We start from the raw sequence: 16,462 nt of genomic DNA, 5'->3' as shown, positions 1-16,462 counted from the left end.
AATTGAGTTCTTGTATTTTTTTTCAATTAAGTCTCTCTTGACAGTAATTGGTTTAACTGTATAGTGAGTCAACTAAAAAAATTGGTGCATAGACTCAAGTAGAAAGAAAAAAAAAGTATAGAGACCCAATTAAAAAAATTGGTACAAGGACTCAATTAAAATAAAAAAAAAGTATAAGAACTTAATTAAAAATTTCACAAAATTATAAAAATCAATAGAGTAATTAAATACAATTTATATCTCTAATATTTGAAGTTAATTTTATATAACAAAAGTATAGAAAAATTTATAAATACATTCAATGAGATTAATAAAAGTAACTATTTTTCTTATTTAAAAGATTAAATGTGATATGCTATTAATGAATAAAATTAAATTCATAACTATTAAAAGTTTTATATTTAAAGTTTGAAAGTTTATCTTCAACGTTTGAAAAATTTTAATATTACAATTAATGTCTACAAATTTTTAATTCTACTTCTAATGTTAATGAAACATCATAGAATTATAAATTTTTGAAGATATTAGATATAAAATAAGAACTTTTCAAATGTAATAGATAATGTAAAAAAAAAAAATTATGAATATTAGATGTAAAAAATAAAATGATAAAAAAGGTGTGCTTCACCCTTTGTAATCTGAATTCTTAACTAATCTTTAAAGATAACGCGATCTTATAGCCATCAAAGTTTGCAACGCGTCCGGAGAAAATTTTCTGGCAAACAAAAATGGATCCTGACGCGTGCCATCATCTTGGTCACCATACTTGGCCTATCCTTCCTCAACGCCCAAATCAACTGAGGCCCAACCTCATTTTTTTTGATATACTCGAGGGTGTCCATCCATACTCCTAGTCCAATCAACGTGCGTGAGCGTGGCATGCACGCACCCTTCTCTATCCAACATATTCATAAGGGTAGGAAAGTAATTCTCTTCTGGAAAACACATCAACAAATGCAAGCATGGGAGTTTGAATTTTGACCAAATCTTCGTATCCGCCATGACCAGCATTGCATGCTTACGTGTCAATGACCAAAATTGGGACCCAGCTCGAAAGTCCTCGTACCTTACTTCCGGGAGCATCACATGTGGCCTATGCGTCGACCATCGGTAAAACGAGGCTAAACCTTGTGGAGCTATCTCGATGAAGCTTTTGTTTGAGTTTGCAAGCGCGTGGTATGTGAAGTGAAAAGAGAGTAGAGGAATGCATGAACCTGAGAGAAGTATGAACATGTAGTTGTCACGATCATCGACTAAGGCACTCGCTAGTAACCTACGCGCTGCTGCGGCGAGTGCAGGAGAGTGTCTAGCAGTATGTTTGGAAAAGATCAGGCGATCATGAAAAACACTCGAGTAGGGTGGTTTCCACTTGAACATGGTGGGATCCACGTGGACGTAAATGGTGAAGTGTGTTTTTGGGGCATTGTTAAAGAATGATTCCCATAAAGGTGCAAATGGAAGGGTTGATGTTGTGAGGAACATAAAAGCTAGTTTCTTAGAATTAGTAGATGAAGTGTTTTGTTTGGCGCGTGAAGCCACTCGAAGCATCTCTTTTTCCATTTCATCGTTTTCGTCGTCTTTGTACTCTGTTAATTGAAGTGTGTTCGTGTTTGGTAAGCTATGAATGACACAGTTATTGCTGAAGTTTTTGGTGGTGATAGTGAATACAATGACTGAAAGTAAACACAGAAGCAGTGCACATGAAAGACATCTCAGTGTGTTTGATGATAGCATTTTTAGGATTTGAAGTTTTAATACTCGTGAATTACTTTTGCTTTTGTTAATTGAGGGAGACATTTGAAGTTGGGAGTATTAAGCCTATGACACCGAGAGAGGGATGAAATGGAATATATGTATATATGGTTGGAAAGTGTAGATGGTCAAATTAAGCTTCATAAGTATAACAAATGTCAAGCTATTTAAAAAAAAACACACATAAATGCAAAGCTACTTAATTAATATAAGTCAAATTTTCCCATTGATATTATTGATGTCAATATGTCGTGAGAATACATCTTTGACCTTTATTTTTATTTCGACCATTTTATTATTTTTTCTATAGTATTATAGAGAAAAGTTTAGCAACAAAAAATTTTTAGCCTTAATTAGTCAAAATTTTTATAATTTACTTTATTTATATTACTTAATAATAGTTTTATTTTTTATCCCATTCTCTTATCATTTCACTTATCATATTCTTATCAACTCCACTTATTAATGATATTAATTATAATATCATATTCCTTATTATTAGGCATTCTTATAATTAATACTTAATATTTTTTTATAATTTAATTTTTATATTTAAGAATACATTAAATAATAATAATAATAATAATAATAATAATAATAATAATAATAATAATGAACAATATATATTAATTGAGTTAATTGTACTTGATTCTTTGTTTTCCTTAAGGCATTTAATATCAATCAATGGAGAAACGAAAAAATAATTAATTCTTTGTTTCTATTAAGGCATTTAATTGCACTTGATTCTTTATAATATATACCTTCTATTAATTTAATTATGATCATTCAAAAATATGACTCTAATACAATTGCAAGCACAATAGTGTATAAGCCAATAAATTTTATAAAAAGTCGCGTTTATCATTGCAAATAGTATGGTATTTGAATTTGACCTTAGTACGGTACTTATGGTAGAAAGTGCTGATGAAGAATTTGAACAACAAACAGACTCACCCAACGAAGTTGTTGTCAGTCAACCAATTTTCGAGAATATGAAAAACCACACTAGCTTTGATGAGGTATGGTAATAAACTATTTTTTTTGTGCTTTTATGTGTATTTATATTGTATTAACTAAGTTCGTACAAATAACATTCATACGTTCGTATACATAACATCCATACCCATATCATTTGTTAGTTATTGCATAAGTAACTATAAAGTATTAAAGTTAACACAGATGTTTTTAAATTTTATCATAATTGAATTTAAAAAAATATCAAATTCTTAAATTAATTTATTCAATTGATAAATTTACTCATAACATCCATAAATTTATACACATAACATCCATTATTTGTACTCATAATATTCATAATTTCATACCTAAGATGTCTATAATTAATAAATTTTTATAATTAATATTATCAAATTTTAAACCATACGTCTTATTATTCTTTTTTCAAATTATCTCATATGTACACTAATAGGTCATGATTTTAAATATTTTAATATTTTTATTTAATATTCATATGTATACTTATTTATTGATTTTAATATGACGAGTTAATAATTATTTTACAAAATTTATTTTTAAATTTTTGTTTATATTTTATATTTTATTCTTTATTTTTTAATAGTCTATATGTAAAATATAAATTGTATAGTAGAAGTTATTAGAAATTTTTAACTTAATTTTCATAATTTTTGTAAAAAATTATTGCTTTAATGGATAATAATGTGATTGAGAGATCATGTTAGGAATTTGATTTGGGAGAAACTGAAATTGATTTTGGAAAGAACATTAATGACTCAAAACATATAGCAAAATAGTAGGTGATAAAAAAGATAAGTGATAAGAAAGTGTATGTCACTTGCTTATCAAGAAAATATAAAATTTTACGTGATATTTTTATATTGTAATTATTCTTTACCTACCAAACATCACTCTTATTATATTGTCACACTCTCATAACTTTGGCAATCCAAAAAATAAAATACTGTATATACTTTGTGTTTATTTAAGTGTTATTAAGTTGATAAAAAAATTATTCCTGAGTAGCTAAATCATGATACATTTGTGTGATGTTTGACTTTTTATTAATAAAAATAAAAATACTAAAAATATAAAAATATTTTTTTAAAAAAATTATAATTTATATCTTTTTTAAATTTTTTTTAAAAAATATAATTTTTATATAATAAAATACAAAAAAATATTTTTATATTATTATATTTAAACATAATTAATATTCAAACATAAAATTATTTTATTTTTTAAAACAATAACTCAAAAATATATTTTTTAAATTCATTCAAACACAATTTTTTTTATACATTATATATAATGGTCTCATGCATAAAAACAGCACAAAAAGAACCATTCTAATTAGAATAATTCTCCACCTAGAAGCGTTTTTTTATACAAGTTTTTACAAGTCATTTATATTAATGCGTTTCGAATCGTTACTGCACGTTTTCACTGCACATTCTTCTTCTTTTTACTGCACGTTCTTCTTCCTCTTCCTCTTCTTTTTTTTCGTTTCTTGCTTTCTCTTTCTCCTTCTTCATTTACGTGATTTTCTCTCTATTTTCTTTTTTTGTTATTCTCGATTTCCATTGTTTTTTGACATCAAGCTCTGAAATCGTTTTTGAAAAAGAAGAAACAGCAGAAGATGAGGAGGAGAAAGAGAAATAGTTATGAATTATGTATAAGGTGTACTTCAACGAATTTTGGGTGTATTTCTTAAATCCGTTAGGCGTGATTTTGTAATTCTTTGGGTGTATTTCTGTAATCTTTTGGGTGTATTTTTATAATCGTTTGGGTGAATTCCTGTAACTGTTTGGGTGTATTAATCGTTTGGGTGTATTTCTAAAGTTCCATTATCTTCAAATTTGGCAAGAAACTCGTTTTCATGGAAGAAGAAGAATAGTCGTTCATAATGCATGGTGAGTAACGCGCTTTGAAAACAGAAAGTGGTTGAATAATGTGCGTTTATTTACTCTTAAATGTAGAAATATAATGCATATTTTGTTAAGTTTGTACCAACTTATAAAACTTGTAAACCAAAAAAACTTGTATATGTAATAGACCTCTTCTAACTAATCATCGGCACTATAACGAATTTATTGTCCACACAAATTCTTTAGACCTTTTATTGTAATAAGTTATGATAAAACGCACTTTATACCTTTAATATTTGCATTTAATTTATATAAGTAACTATAATATAAAAAATTTTATACAAAAATCTAATTACATATCATTATATCGATCAAAATAATTATTTTTATTACCATTATATGAATTAGTGTATTAATAGGCAAACATGTGTTTATTAATAATCCATTTTTTTACATAAATATGTAATAACAATAAATTTAAAATTAGTCAAAGATATTAGTAACAAAATATTTTATTTTATACATTATATATAATGATGAATATTTTAAAAAAATAATTTAAACATTAAATTACTTCTAATATATCATCTTTATATATAAAACAGAGGATAGAAAATAGAAAATAGAAAATACTCATCTAAAAATTAAATATGACTGAATGACCATAAAAATAGCAAATTAAAACAAACTTTATAATATTTATTAAAAGTTTTATATTTACTCATTATATATTTTTTAAATATACTAATAAAATAAAAAATATAAAATTAAGTCTATATTAAAATTAAAAGTAACAAGATCATATAAAATTTATGTTAAAATTACAAATAACATAATTATCAATTCATCATTAAGTCCTTATTAAAATTAAGAGAGTAAAGTATTGTTTTTGTTCCTAACGTTTGGAGTAAGTTCCAAAGTTGTCCCTAATCTTTAAATCGTTCTATTTAAGTCCTTAACGTTTCAAAGTTGACTCAATGTTGTCCTGCCGTTAGGGATCTGTTAATAGAATTGACGGCAGGATAAAATTGAGACGATTTTAAAACGTTAGGAACTTAAATAGGACGAAAACGTTAAGAACAAAAACAATATATACAAATAAATTTTAATTTTATCCTTCAATAATATCAATCTTCTACAGTACATAGCTATTCAATTTTTTTTAATCACATCTAAGTAAATTACACTTAATCATATTACTTTCATTCTAAATAAATTTATTTTTTTTATAATTTTACTCTTACAAATTTTTACTCATCATGAAATATTTGTAAAATGACTAAAATCATATTATTTTATTATATATGTATCTTTTTTTTTCAGAAGTTTATGTACTAACCATTCTACAAACATTGTATGATGAAATTTTATCATTAGCATTTAAAATTTTTTAATAATATAGTTAATGTCTACAAAATTTTTAATTCTACTTCTAGTGTTAATTAATGAAAACATATTATAAAAATTTTGCATATATTAGATATAAACTAAAAATTTTAAAATGTAATAGATAACTTTTAAAAATTATAAACATTAAATATAAATTGAAAAATAAAAAATCTGCATTTCACCCTTTATAACCTTATTAACTAATCCTTAAAGATAACGCGATCTGCTATAGCCATCAAAGCTTGTAAAGTGTCCGGAGAAAATTTCCTCGCAAATAAAAATGGATCATGTCGCATGCCATCATCTTGGTCACCATACTTGGGCCTATCCCTCCTCAAGGCCCAAATCAATTGAGGCCCAACCTCATCCTTCTTGTACACTCGAGGGTGTCCGTCCACTCTCCCAGTCCAATCCACATGCGTGAGCGTGGCATGCACGCATCCGTTGCTGTCCAACAAATTCATAAGGGTAGGAAAGTAATCCTCTTCTGGGAAACATGGAAGTTTGAACTTTGGCCAAATCGTCATATCTGCTACAACCAGTATTGCATGCTTACGTGTCAACGACCAAAATTGAGACCCAGCTCGAAACTCCTCATACCTTACCTCCGGGAGCATCACGTGCGGCCTATGCCCCGACCATCGGTAAAATGTGCCTAAATCTTGTGGAGCCATCTCGATAAAACTTTTGTTTGAGTTTGCGAGAGCGTGATACATAAAACGAAAAGAGTGTAGAGGAATGCACGAACTAGAGAGAAGTATGAACATGTAGTTATCACGATCATCCACAAGGGCACTTGCGAGTAACCTACGCGCTGCTGCAGCGAGTGCGGGGGAATGTCTAGCTGTGCGTTTGGGAATGATGAGGCGATTATGAAAAACACTCGAGTAGTGTGGGGTCCACGTGAACGTAGATGGTGAAATGGGTTTTCGGGGCTTTGCTAAAGAAGGATTCCCATAAGGGTGCCAATGGGAGGGTCGATGTTGTGAGGAACATAAAAGCTAGTTTCTTAGGGTTAGTCGATGAGAGGTTTTGTTTGGTGTGTGAAGCCACTTGAAGCATCTCTTTCTCCATTTCATCGTTTTCATCGTCCTTGTACTCTGTTAACGGAAGTGTATTGGCGTTCGATGGGTTAAGAATGACACAGTTATTGCTGAAGTTTTTGGTGATGGTGGTGAATACAACGACTGAAGATAAACACAAAAGTAGTGCACATAGAAGACATCTGAGTGGGTTTGACGATATCATTTTTAGGGTTTTAAGTATTAATATTAGTGGACTACTGTTGGTTTTGTTAATTGAGGGAGACATTTGAAATTGGGAGTGTTGAGCCTATGAAAGCCGAGAGAGGGATGAAATGGAATATATATAATTGGAAAGAAAAAGTCTATAAGCCATCAATTTTATTAAAATTTGGTCAGTACTTAATTATCAAAAGTAAAATAAATAATTCTGCATTATTAGATGTAATCTTTCACTATTAAATACACTCATAATAATTAATTAATGACTATATATCACAATTTTTATTGACTCCTAACATTTCTCAATTGAAAATAAAGTGTTGATGGTCAAATTAAGCTTCATAACTCATAAGTATAAATGCAAAGCTATTTAACTAAGGACTTGTTTGGGTGAGCTTCTAAAAAAAGATCTTTTTTCGAGTTATCTTTTTTTAAAAGATCTTATAGAGAAGTAAAAGTAATTTTATGTTTGGATATCTCATGTAAAAAGGTCTTTTTATCTATCAATTATGTTTGGGTATAACAATATAAAAGTACTTTTTTGTTTATTTATTACATGAAAAACATCTTTTTTTTAAGGAAAAAAGATCTTTTAAAAAAAGATGTAAATTACAGCTTCTCAAAAAAGATCTTTTTTTTATTTTACTAGTGCTTTTACTTTTACTATTAGAAATTTGCCAAACACGTTAAAAAATAAAAAAAAATCTTTTTTTCATTGAAAAAAGATCTTTTTTTAACAAAATAATGGCGCCCAAACATGCACTAATAACTAGAGACGAATGATATGGCAAGTTGATGGTCAAATCAAGCTTCATTGCACGTATAAATGCAAAGTCATAATAATAAGGAAAAGATTAAATACAATAAATATTAATAACAATAAAAAAATTATAATAATAATATTTATTAAATAACTTTAATTGTAATTGATTTTAATTCTTTTATTTCATTTATTATCATTCTAGAAGTTAGTAAACATAGAGACCTTATTTAATAGATTTATTATTGTTAGAAAAATAATGAAGGCCATATATTTTCTTATTGAGAGATAGAAACTGAGATATAACAATAAAAATAAATTTTAATATTGTGTTTGGTATAAAAGAGTATAAGATTGGCGGTCTGATTTGAAACAAATACAAAGACTACAATGAGGCTAATGACCAAATTACCCCTATTTTAAAATTAAAGCATCACAAAATTCTCAAATCATAAAACCTGAAATCCCTAATCTCCACTTTCTTTGACTAACTCATTATAGAGAAGACCAATTCCAAAAGTTCGTATTGTGCTTAGATTGCTACCTAATTCTGACATCAAATCTATTGATAACTTTTGTTTGACTTCAATTTCATACTTGTGCTTGCTTACATAATTCCAAACAAACATGATAAAAAAAAATATTATCACAGCAAGGACCAATATAATCTAACTTTCATCTGCAACACTCCCTAAAATAGATTGATCATTTCATTAGCTAAGAACCTTCGTCCTTTCATTAGCATTTATCTTTGTTGTGCTACTAAAAATTTTTTGAAGCCACCACATTGGTCATTGGTTCACAAACAGTAATGGGCGTGCGGTGAATGTGCAGGGACAGGCGTGGCTAATGCACAGGGATGATCGGCGACGACGGCGCAGGATGATCGGCGGTGATGGGCGCCGGCGCCGAGCGACGGCGGCAACGCAGGGACGAACAGTGGGAGAAGAGAGTTGGTTGAGTGTTCAGAGAAAGGAGAAGCCGAATGGGTAAATTTGAATTTTTAAGTTTTGATTAGGGGTATTTTAGGTACAAAATATTATTAAAGTTTCAGTTCCCGTCCTCAAAATTTTTAATGTTAAGTGTTCCTACTTTTTGGAGGTACTGAAATACTGAAATTTTGAAGATGGAGACAGAAATTTAAGTACCAGTCTCTAGCTCAACAAACATAATACTGAGTCTCTGTCTCCTAATCTCAGTTCCAGTCTCTGCTAAAAAACACTACCTTAGAGGCCAAAAATCACAACTCTAATTCACTTACAAGCACAATTGGAATAGGCCAAGAAAATTTACAAAAAGTCGGCTTTATCATTGCAAATAATATGACATTTGAATTCGACCTTAACACGATACTTATGTCAGAAGGAGTTAAAAATAATTTGAACAGATGGACTCACCCGATGAGATTGTTGCCAATCAACCAATTTTTGAGAATATGGAGAAGCACACTGGTTTTGACGAGGTATGGTAATAAACTGATTTAATTTTTGTGTGTGTGTTTTTATGCGCATTTATAATTATAATGTACTAAGTTCATACACATAACAATATAACATTCATAAGTTCATATACATAACATACATAATTACATACAACTAACATCTAAAAATTAAATTCATGTTTATTTAATACTACATCCATACACATATCATTTTTTAGTTATTGCATAAGTAACTATCAAGTTAACAGATATATTTTTAAATTTTATTATAATTGAATTTGAAAAAATATCAAATTCTTAAATTAATTTATTTAATTGATAAATTTATTCATAACATTCATAAATTCATAGACATAACATCTATAATTTCATATTAATAACATCCATAATTTTATACTCATAATATTCATAATTTCATATATATGATGTTTATCATTGTTAAATTTTTATAATTAATATTACCAAATTTTAAATTATGTATCTTATTGTATTTTTCAAATTATCTCATATGTATATTAATAGGCCATGTTTTAATTATTTTAATACTTTTATTTAATATTCATATGTATACTTTTTATTGATTTTAATATGACGAGTTAATAATTGTTTTTAAAATTTTATTTTTTAATTTTTGTTTATATTTTATTTTTATTATTTATTTTCTAATAGTCTATGTGTAAAATATGAGTTGTATAATAGAAGTTGTTAAATTTTTTTTAATTTTACCTCCATAATTTTTATAGAGAAATTATATTTTGATGAGTAATAACTAATAATGTGATTGCAGAATGTTGGAAATTTGATTTGGGAGAAACTGAAATTAATTTTGGAAAGAACATAATGACTCTAAATACGCAGAAATAAGGTGGATAATAAGTAGGGTGACAAAGCGGGTCGGCCTGCCCCAACTCGCGCCTAGGCCCGGACCATAAATGGGGGAGGCCGCCCCCTTCCCCCCTCCCCCCGCGCGTGCGCGCTCGCTCTNTTACTCTTTTCTTTTTAAAAAAAATTATTAAAATTAACTAAATAATAATAATTAAAAAATTAAATACAAATAAAAAATAGTCAAATTATAATATAATTTTTTCACTATCTTTCTTTTAATTTTTAACTTCAATAAATTGTTCAAAATAATATTTGTCAATCAAATCATCTTCATTTTAAAAAATAAGTCACATAATTTGAGTATATATACGAAATTGTAAAATAAAATAAATAAAGTTAATAACTAAAAGAAGAATAAAAACAAAAATTGAAAAAAAGTGTTTGAAATTTATACAATTATTAATTATGTAGTAATAATCAATCTTTTATTTAATAAAAAAAATAAAAATCTTTGTCCCGCCGGACTGATCCGTTCTGCCCCGCCAAAACTCGTAAATTTAGCGATACGAATTTGACAGATTTTTTTAATTTGGCGGATTCTAAATCTTAGCCTGACCCATCTTTTTTTGCGAGTTTGACAGATCAGCCCAATAAATTCAATTTATTTTGTCCATTCTAATAATAAAAAAGGTGAATAATAAAAAAATAGATGTCATTTATTTATAAAAAAATAAAAAAATTTTACATAATATTTTTATATTATAATTATTTTTTGACTATTTAACATTATAAATTTTAAATAGTCTGTCATATCTTACAAATAGAGTAGATGATCAATTTATAGTTTTTTACTCTTTCTAACATTCAAAATTTTAGCCGGTGCAACCCAATAATAATGTCATATCCAAACGAGCAATTAATATAAGTCAATTTTTTCCCTTTGATATTATTAATATCAGGTCGTAAGTATACATAATCTTTGACCTCTATTTAATTTTTATTTTGACCATTTGCCTTTTTTTTCGGCAAACCTTGTAATATGTCAAATAACCTTACTACAACATCTTTTATCTATAGTCACATGTTTTTGGTTATGGTTACAGTTTTTATTGTAAAAAAAAAAATTTGGTCACAGTTTTTTAAATAAAAATGACTATAGAGTACTTATAGTTATGATTTTTTTTAAAATATGGCCTAAAAAAGTCTATAATTCTAGTTTTGGAGAGGAAATTTAAAAGAGTCTATGGTTACAATTTTGAGGAGCGACCTAAAATAGTCTATAATCATGATTTTTTAAAAAAGAGTGACCTAAAAGGGTCTATAATCACAATTTTAAAGAGTAACCTAAAAAAATTTATGGCTACAATTTTGATAAGTAACTTAAAGAGGGTTTATATTTACGGTTTTGAAGAGCAACCTAAAAAAGTCTATGATCACAGTTTTAGAAAATAACCTAAAAGTATCTATGGTCATGGTTTTAGAGATGACCTAAAAAATATCTATGGTTATAGTTTTTCGAAAAAAGATGATCTAAAAAGGGTTCAGTTTTTGGATGGCCTAAAGAAATTTATGACCACAGTTTTTAGATGACTATAATCTTATTTTTTATTATAAGGGAAGGTTATGCTGGCAAGCTATTTATATTTGCTTTGTATGTTAGAAGCCGTAGTTCTACATTTAATTAATTAAATATTTTTTATTTAAAAAAAATGGCTCTTAAAAAATTTTTACAATTGAAATCTACACTCTTTTCAAATAATGCCACTTATAATAATCAGTCTTTTTTTTTTTGAAATTTGGGTATAAAATTGTGGCAATTCAAAATCGTCACATTTTTTTAAACAAAAAATTCCACATAAATTTGTGGCTGCCGCATTTTTTTTGAAAATTCACTTGCTAAAATAGCGGTAGTTTTGCAATTGATGCAAATTTAATTATTTGATTTGCAATAGTTATGCCAGCAGTTTTTGTAAATTGCTGCAAAATCACATACCCGCACGGAGTGGCAAATGGGTCTAAATTCGCCGGACCAACCCGCGTAACCTGCCAAAAAAGATGGGATGGGCTAGAAAATTAGGACCGCCAAATAGTAAAAGTCCACTTGACTCGCACCGCTTAAACCGTGGGCTTTGGCGGGACTGGGCGGGCTTTCCCGCCGAGCTTAGTATTTTTTAGTAAGGAGGTATTTTTACAATTTTTTTTACCAAAATCCAACTTCTCCCAACCCAATTTACAAGAGAATGAAGATGAAATTTGAGTATTTTAGATTATGTTTATTTTGTTTTAGAGACAATATTTATAATTATGTTTTGGATTATATTTATTTTGCTTTGAAAACAATATTTATAATTATGTTTTGGATAAAAACTTGGTTTATAATTATATTTATTAGATATTTATAATTATAAATACTTTAATGTCTGTGAATATAAAAATTCTAATTTGTTTATACTTTTAAAAATTATAATCGTTAAAAATAAAAAATAAAAGAAATTTTTTTATGCCTTTATATATATTATTTAATAGTTAAAAGTAAAAAAAAAAGATATTTGAATATAAAAATGGTCGCTATTCGCCGTATCTCTTGTAGTGATTGCATATAGGATCACATTGTAAGCTTTTATAAATATTACGAGGTAAAAAGAAAAAGAAATGCATTTTACCCATTGTATACTTTTTTTTTGGGTCATACATACAAATCCACTCACAACGACACTACAAAGTTCTTTAATCACAACTCAACTATCGCTAAAATTGGTGCGACATCTTAGAAGACAAATAACTTTGCCACTAGTATCCAAGCCACAATCACCCTTTGCAACCTTAAGTTCTTAACTAATCCTTAAAGATTACGTGATCTGCTATGGCCATCAAAGCTTGTAATGAGTCCGAAGAAAACTTTCTGGCAAACAAAAACGGATCATGTCGTTTGCCATCATCGTCCTCACCATATTTGGGCCTAGCGGTCCTCAAGGCCGAAATCAACTGAGGCCCGATTTCGTCCTTCTCAAACATTCGAGGGTGCCCGCCATCGCTTCCAGTCCAATCCACGTAGGTGAGCGTGGCATGCACGCACCCTTTGGTGTCCAACATATTCATAAGGGTAGGAAAGTAACTCTCCTCCGGATAACAAATCTCCAAAAAGTAAAACAAGCACGGCAATTTGAATTTTGACCAAACCCCTGTGTCCGACACAATCAACATTGCATGCTTACGTGTCAACGACCAAAATTGAGACCCAGTTCGAAACTCCTCGTACCTTACCTCCGGGAGCATCACGTGTGCCCCACGCACAACCCATCGATAAAACGACCCTAAATCCTGTGGAGTCATCTCGATAAAGCTTTTGTTTGAGTTTGCAAGCGTGTGGTACGTGAAGCGAAAAGAGTGTAGTGGAATGCACGAAGCAGAGAGAAGTAGGAACATATAGTTGTCTGGATCGTCCACAAGAGCGCATGCGAGTAACCTGCGCGCTGCTGCAGCAAGTGTGGGAGAGTTTCTAGCAGTGGGCTTGGAGGGAATGATGCGGTTATGGAAGACACTGAAGGGGTGTGGCTTCCAAATGGAGCTAGTCTCGTCCACGTGGACGTAGATGGTGAAGTGTGTTTTTGGGGCTTGCTTAAAGAACGATTCCCATAAAGGGGCGAATGGGAGAGTCGATGTTGTGAGGAACATAAACGCTAGTTTCTTAGGGTTAGTGGATGAGGGGTTTGGGTTGGTATTTGAAGCCACTCGAAGCAACTCTTTTTCTATTTCATCTTCCTTGTACTCCGTTAATTGAAGTGTGTTGTTGTTGGGTAGGTTATGAATGAAACGATTGGTAACATTTTTGGTGGAGGTGGTGGCGGTGAATACAATGACTAAAGGTAAACATAGAAGAACCGCACATAGAAGAAATCTAAGTGGGTTTGATAATAGCAATTTCTGGATTTTAAATCTTAATAATGGTGAACTGCTTTTGCACTTGTTAATTGAGGGAGACATTTAAAATTGGGAGGGTTCAGTCTATGGCAGCCCAGAGCGATGAAATGGAATATGTATGGTTGGTAATAAGTTGATGGTCAAAAGAGATTATAATAACTAGAGACGAATAATATGGATAACATTAAATTGGTAAGTTGATGGTCAAATCAAGTTTCAAAGGTATTAATGCATATTAAATGCGTGTAATGATAAGAAATTTAGAGAGATTTAATATAATAAGTATATTATATTTTAATTAAAATTTTTTTAATTAAATGATCAGATGAGAGGGATATTGGAAGAACAGGGGAAGAGAAAGAATAAGGTAAGTTTGTTGTTTGTTTTGTTTTGTTAACGGTTGTATATGGTTTTGGAATTGCTAGAACCAACATTTAAAGTGAAAAAAAAATTAACTAGTATTAATTCAAATATAAGAAAAAGAAATACTAGTCACTTGACCTTTTTTTATATTTTTTAGTTTTTCAAGTAAATTTGTAGAGTAAACAGCGGCCACATACACATTAACAAAGACAATAAAATTATAATACGGATATCAATGGGACGGAGACGGGAGCGCGGGATGTTTCCTGTTTCTTGTCTCCGCCCTGGAACTAATTCCCATTTTTGTCTCGTTTTTTTTTTTATGGAAGAATAATTATCCACATCTTTATTTTTTGAGTTTTTCACATTTTCTACGAGGTCTCATTCCTCATCTCTTTATATTTAACATTTATATGGAAATTATAATAAAAAATATCAAAAAAATAAAAAAATAAATTACAAAATATTATTACAAACACATAAATATATTTTATCGAAAATTATAAGTCTAGAAATATAACATAGTAAATCATAGTCCATAAAATAAAATCTTGAACAATATGATTAGAATTTTTCAATAAGTGAAATTACTAAAAAAATCATATATTAGAAATAAAGTAAGAGTTATTAAGTAAGTTCAAAAATTCAGAGAATTATCGAAAATGAGACAGAAATTTCCGCTCGGGTCTCCGCGCCTGCTCGGAAGAATGTCGCTCCCTATTCCCATCTCCACTAAAAAAATTCTCCACCATTAAAATCCTATTTGGGACGATTCCCGCAAAAATTCCCGCCTCCTAAAAATTTTTGACACCCTTATTGTAAATTATGTGTTACATTTGATAACTTGTAATACTTTCTATCTTTTAATATATAAATTTTTAAAAATTGACAATTATTTGGAAACCGAGAATACGATTATTTACCGTTGAATTGATTTAATATAATTTGAATGGATTATTTGGTGCTTTTATTTAGTTTGACCTATCACCGATGATTGTGTGTAAATAAGGAAGACATTAATATCTTTAGATTGCATGCTTTAAATAAACAATACATTATTCTATTGTGTCAACGTATCCATATAGTTTTAAAATTTTAGTACATTAAAAATTTGATGTACCTTAAATATAAATTATATTCAAATATATTTAGATTTTAATATAAAAATTAAAATTCAAAAACTGAAAAGTGACAAATGTGTTAAAATAAAAAGGATATTGTATTTAAATAAAATAAAATAAAACATTTATTAACCAATTTAAATCCTAATACACAATTTTGCTATTTTAAACATTTAGTTTGTATTTAACAAAAAAAAAGTCAAGACAAAAACTATAATATTTACGGTGGTGTTGACAGCGAAAATAACAGTGAATTTTTTGTTGTTGTATCTTTGTGGTAACTACTAACGAAAATGGAGTCTCCCACATTTTTCAATCACTGCCAACGAAAATACAAAAAAGAGATGAGAGAAAAAATTATTGTCACCTCTCACTTTCAGTTTGCACGTAATTTTTTTTCTCATCTTGTTTTTTATTTGATTGAGAAAATAAAAGAGAAAAAATTGTTCCATTAGAAATACAAAAAAAAAAATTAATACTATTTTTACTGTCAGTACTAATGTAAACAACGTAATTTTTGTTTTTGTTTTTTCTTTCGTCAACAAAAATATAACTAAATGTTTAAAATAATAAAATGTGTATTACAATTTATTTGAATAAATAAGTAATTTATTTTATTTAAATAAAAAAACCTAAAATAAAAGGAGTAAATGTTAATGATAAAATCCAATCTGAATCTTGGTTGACTACGTGCTTTCAATTAAATAGGAAAGATATTAATTTATGATGATCCATTCTCAATCTTAGCATATTGGTAGTTGGTGTAACTTTTTCTTTCCTATCTGAATATGTGAGATAAAAAT

General features: G+C 28.7%; 2 protein-coding genes and 1 pseudogene across 2 annotated transcripts in view; all 3 read right to left on the bottom strand.

The window, feature by feature from the left end:
• The window catches only part of LOC107463148 (glycosyltransferase BC10-like), a 5,684-nt gene extending 3,950 nt beyond the window's left edge, over positions 1-1,734 (bottom strand). Inside the window, exon 1 of the mRNA XM_021130232.1 lies at positions 1,067-1,734. Coding sequence (XP_020985891.1) covers positions 1,067-1,734 — 668 coding nt within the window. The remainder of the gene's footprint in view (positions 1-1,066) is intronic.
• Positions 1,735-6,170: 4,436 nt separating this feature from the next.
• On the bottom strand, positions 6,171-7,340 carry LOC107463146 (glycosyltransferase BC10-like; annotated as a pseudogene).
• Positions 7,341-13,021: 5,681 nt separating this feature from the next.
• LOC107463194 (glycosyltransferase BC10-like) lies at positions 13,022-14,238 on the bottom strand. Its single transcript, XM_016081935.3, has one exon. It carries the CDS (start codon positions 14,236-14,238, stop codon positions 13,090-13,092), a length of 1,149 nt encoding a protein of 382 aa, XP_015937421.1. The 3' UTR covers positions 13,022-13,089.
• Positions 14,239-16,462: the final 2,224 nt, after the last annotated feature.

The sequence above is a fragment of the Arachis duranensis genome, chromosome 8 (assembly GCF_000817695.3).
Source record: "Arachis duranensis cultivar V14167 chromosome 8, aradu.V14167.gnm2.J7QH, whole genome shotgun sequence".
Taxonomy (NCBI): Eukaryota; Viridiplantae; Streptophyta; class Magnoliopsida; order Fabales; family Fabaceae; genus Arachis; species Arachis duranensis.
Note: the sequence above shows the minus strand (reverse complement) of the source record. Positions and strands in the feature narration are given on the sequence as shown.